This window comes from Procambarus clarkii, chromosome 74 (genome assembly GCF_040958095.1).
Source record: "Procambarus clarkii isolate CNS0578487 chromosome 74, FALCON_Pclarkii_2.0, whole genome shotgun sequence".
NCBI lineage: Eukaryota > Metazoa > Arthropoda > Malacostraca > Decapoda > Cambaridae > Procambarus > Procambarus clarkii.
In genome coordinates, this window is record NC_091223.1 from 10,702,252 (window position 1) to 10,706,378 (window position 4,127).

At 56.5% G+C, this 4,127-nt stretch overlaps 1 protein-coding gene across 1 annotated transcript in view; it reads right to left on the reverse strand.

Moving 5' to 3' along the window:
• Positions 1–887: 887 nt before the first annotated feature.
• Positions 888–4,127, reverse strand: part of LOC138356812 (uncharacterized) — a 5,644-nt gene continuing 2,404 nt past the window's right edge. Inside the window, exon 2 of the mRNA XM_069313141.1 lies at positions 888–1,716. Within this exon, the coding sequence (XP_069169242.1) occupies positions 888–1,716 (829 nt within the window). The remainder of the gene's footprint in view (positions 1,717–4,127) is intronic.

The following is a 4,127-nucleotide window of genomic DNA, read 5'->3' on the forward strand; positions in this document are numbered from 1 at the left end:
GGCGTAGGGGGGGTTGTGGAGGGCTAAGGGGGTTTTGTGGAGGGCGTAGGTGGGTTGTGGAGGGCGTAGGTGGGTTGTGGAGGACGTAGGTGGGTTGTGGAGGGCGTAGGGGGGTTGTGGAGGGCGTAGGGGGGTTGTGGAGGGCGTAGGTGGGGTTGTGGAGGGCGTAGGTGGGATGTGGAGGGCGTAGGTGGGGTTGTGGAGGGCGTAGGGGGGTTGAGGAGGGCGTAGGGGGGTTGTGGAGGGCGTAGGGGGGATGTGGAGGGCGTAGGTGGGGTTGTGGAGGGCGTAGGTGGGTTGTGGAGGGCGTAGGTGGGGTTGTGGAGGGCGTAGGTGGGGTTGTGGAGGGCGTAGGTGGGGTTGTGGAGGGCGTAGGTGGGGTTGTGGAGGGCGTAGGTGGGGTTGTGGAGGGCGTAGGTGGGTTGTGGAGGGCGTAGGGGGGTTGTGGAGGGCGTAGGGGGGGTTGTGGAGGGCGTAGGGGGGGGGGGTTGGGGAGGGCGTAGGGGGGGTTGTGGAAGGCGTAGGGGGGGGGGGGTTGGGGAGGGCGTAGGGGGGGGAGGGCGTAGGGGGGGGGGGTTGGGGAGGGCGTAGGGGGGGGGTTGGGGAGGGCGTAGGGGGGGGGTTTGGGAGGGCGTAGGGGGGGGTTGGGGAGGGCGTAGGGGGGGTTGGGGAGGGCGTAGGGGGGGGGGGTTGGGGAGGGCGTAGGGGGGGCGGGTTGGGGAGGGCGTAGGGGGGGGTTGGGGAGGGCGTAGGGGGGGGGGGTTGGGGGGGGGAGGGCGTAGGGGGGTGTTGGGGAGGGCGTAGGGGGGGGAGGGCGTAGGGGGGGGGGTTGGGGAGGGCGTAGGGGGGGGGTTGGGGAGGGCGTAGGGGGGGGGTTGGGGAGGGCGTTAGGGGGTGGGGTTGGGGACGGCGTAGGAGGGGGGTTGTGGAGGGCGTAGGTGGGTTGTGGAGGGCGTAGGGGAGTTGTGGAGGGCGTAGGGTGGGTTGTGGAGGGCGTAGGGTGGGTTGTGGAGGGCGTAGGGGAGTTGTGGAGGGCGTAGGGTGGGTTGTGGAGGGCGTAGGGTGGGTTGTGGAGGGCGTAGGTGAGTTGTGGAGGGCGTAGGTGGGTTGTGGAGGGCGTAGGGTGGGTTGTGGAGGGCGTAGGGTGGGTTGTGGAGGGCGTAGGGTGGGTTGTGGAGGGCGTAGGTGGGGTTGTGGAGGACGTAGGTGGGGTTGTGGAGGACGTAGGTGGGGTTGTGGAGGACGTAGGTGGGGTTGTGGAGGGCGTAGGGGGGTTGTGGAGGGCGTAGGGGGGTTGTGGAGGGCGTAGGGGGGTTGAGGAGGGCGTAGGTGGGGTTGTGGAGGGCGTAGGGAGGGTTGTGGAGGGCGTAGGTGGGTTGTGGAGGGCGTAGGGAGGGATGTGGAGGGCGTAGGGGGGATGTGGAAGGCGTAGGGAGGGTTGTGGAGGGCGTAGGGGGGATGTGGAAGGCGTAGGGAGGGATGTGGAAGGCGTAGGGAGGGATGTGGAAGGTGTAGGGGGGATGTGGAGGGCGTAGGGAGGGATGTGGAAGGCGTAAGGGGGATGTGGAAGGCGTTGGGGGGATGTGGAAGGTGTAGGGGGGATGTGGAGGGCGTAGGGAGGGATGTGGAAGGCGTAGGGAGGGATGTGGAAGGCGTTGGGGGGGGGGGGTTGTGATAGCTGGAGGAGTCGGCGGCGAGGTGTGAGGAACAGAGGGACTGAGAGAGGGAAGATAAACGGTCCATTAATGAAAAAACTGGATGGGATAGAGCAGGTGGGAGGGAGGGAGTGGGAATGGGGGATTGTGGAAGGGATAGATAGAAAAGGGAAGGTGGTGGAGGGAGGGGGGAGTTGGCCAAAGTGAGGCACCATAAAGACCTACACCTCGCCGAGGTGAAGACTGAAGCACCATGGTAAAATAACGCAGGAAAAGTGGCTTATAATGGAGGTAAAATTACATAGAAAATCGTAAATAGCAAAGTGGCAGGGTGAGTGGGTCTTGGAGGAGGTATGGGGAGTACTGCAGGTTAAAATAGTGGTATAGGGTGTACTGCAGGTTAAAATAGTGGTATGGGGAGTACTGCAGGTTAAAATAGTGGTATAGGGAGTACTGCAGGTTAAAATAGTGGTATGGGGAGTACTGCAGGTTAAAATAGTGGTATAGGGTGTACTGCAGGTTAAAATAGTGGTATGGGGAGTACTGCAGGTTAAAATAGTGGTATAGGGTGTACTGCAGGTTAAAATAGTGGTATGGGGAGTACTGCAGGTTAAAATAGTGGTATAGGGTGTACTGCAGGTTAAAATAGTGATATAGGGAGTACTGCAGGTTAAAATAGTGGTATAGGGAGTACTGGAGGTTAAAATAGTGGTATAGGGAGTACTGCAGGTTAAGATGGTGGTATAGGGAGTACTGCAGGTTAAAATGGTGGTATAGGGAGTACTACATGTTAAAATAGTGGTATAGGGAGTACTGCAGGTTAAAATAGTGATATAGGGAGTACTGCAGGTTAAAATAGTGGTATAGGGAGTACTGCAGGTTAAAATAGTGGTATAGGGAGTACTGCAGGTTAAAATAGTGGTATAGGGAGTACTGCAGGTTAAAATAGTGGTATAGGGAGTACTGCAGGTTAAAATAGTGGTATAGGGAGTACTGCAGGTTAAAATAGTGGTATAGGGAGTACTGCAGGTTAAAATAGTGGTATAGGGAGTACTGCAGGTTAAAATAGTTGTAGGGAGTACTGCAGGTTAAAATAGTGGTATAGGGAGTACTGCAGGTTAAAATAGTGGTATAGGGAGTACTGCAGGTTAAAATAGTGATATAGGGAGTACTGCAGGTTAAAATAGTGGTATAGGGAGTTGACACCGTGTACTGTCATGGCGGGCGTTGACACCAGGGATGCCACTTGAGTAGACGGATACCTAAACCCTTGTTCCAGCAGACTGTTGCTCGCAGGGGCATGCAGGCCGCATGTCCACCAAAATCACCATTGACAACATTACGGGTTTTCCCTCTAAAGCCAACCCTTCCGGTGTCTAAGTTGTATCTACTTGATAGATAACAAAAATTAAAGTTTAAACTTAAGTAGAAGTTACTTAGATTAAAGTTACATATTAAAGCAAGAACAAAAAGTCTTATTTAATCCCGTGAAGGTATTTTAATCTCGAAAAACCTGACCCGGGATGGTAAGCTGGTTTACCAACCAGCTAGAGTGCCAGGTGTGGGTTTACCAACCAGCTGGAGTGCCAGGTGTGGGATTACCAACCAGCTGGAGTGCCAGGTGTGGGATTACCAACCAGCTAGAGTGCCAGGTGTAGGTTTACCAACCAGCTGGAGTGCCAGGTGTGGGTTTACCAACCAGCTGGAGTGCCAGGTGTGGGTTTACCAACCAGCTGGAGTGTCAGGTGCGGGTTTACCAAGCAGCTAGAGTGCCAGGTGTGGGTTTACCAACCAGCTGGAGTGCCAGGTGTGGGTTTACCAACCAGCCCAGTGGAGTGCCAGGTGTGGGTTTACCAACCAGCTAGAGTGCGCCAGGTGTGGGTTTACCAACCAGCTGGAGTGCCAGGTGTGGGTTTACCAACCAGCTGGAGTGCCAGGTGTGGATTTACCAACCAGCTAGTGTGCCAGGTGTGGGTTTACCAACCAGCTAGAGTGTGCCGGATGTGGGTTTACCAACCAGCTAGAGTGTGCCGGGTGTGGGTTTACCAACCAGCTAGAGTGTGCTAGGTGTGGGTTTACCAACCAGCTAGAGTGTGCTAGGTGTGGGTTTACCAACCAGCTAGAGTGTGCCGGGTGTGGGTTTACCAACCAGCTAGAGTGCCAGGTGTGGGTTTACCAACCAGCTAGAGTGTGCCAGGTGTGGGTTTACCAACCAGCTAGAGTGCCAGGTGTGGGTTTACCAACCAGCTAGTGTGCCAGGTGTGGGTTTACCAACCAGCTAGAGTGCCAGGTGTGGGTTTACCAACCAGCTGGAGTGCCAGGTGTGGGTTTACCAACCAGCTAGTGTGCCAGGTGTGGGTTTACCAACCAGCTAGAGTGCGCCAGGTGTGGGTTTACCAACCAGCTAGTGTGCCAGGTGTGGGTTTACCAACCAGCTAGTGTGCCAGGTGTGGGTTTACCAACCAGCTAGTG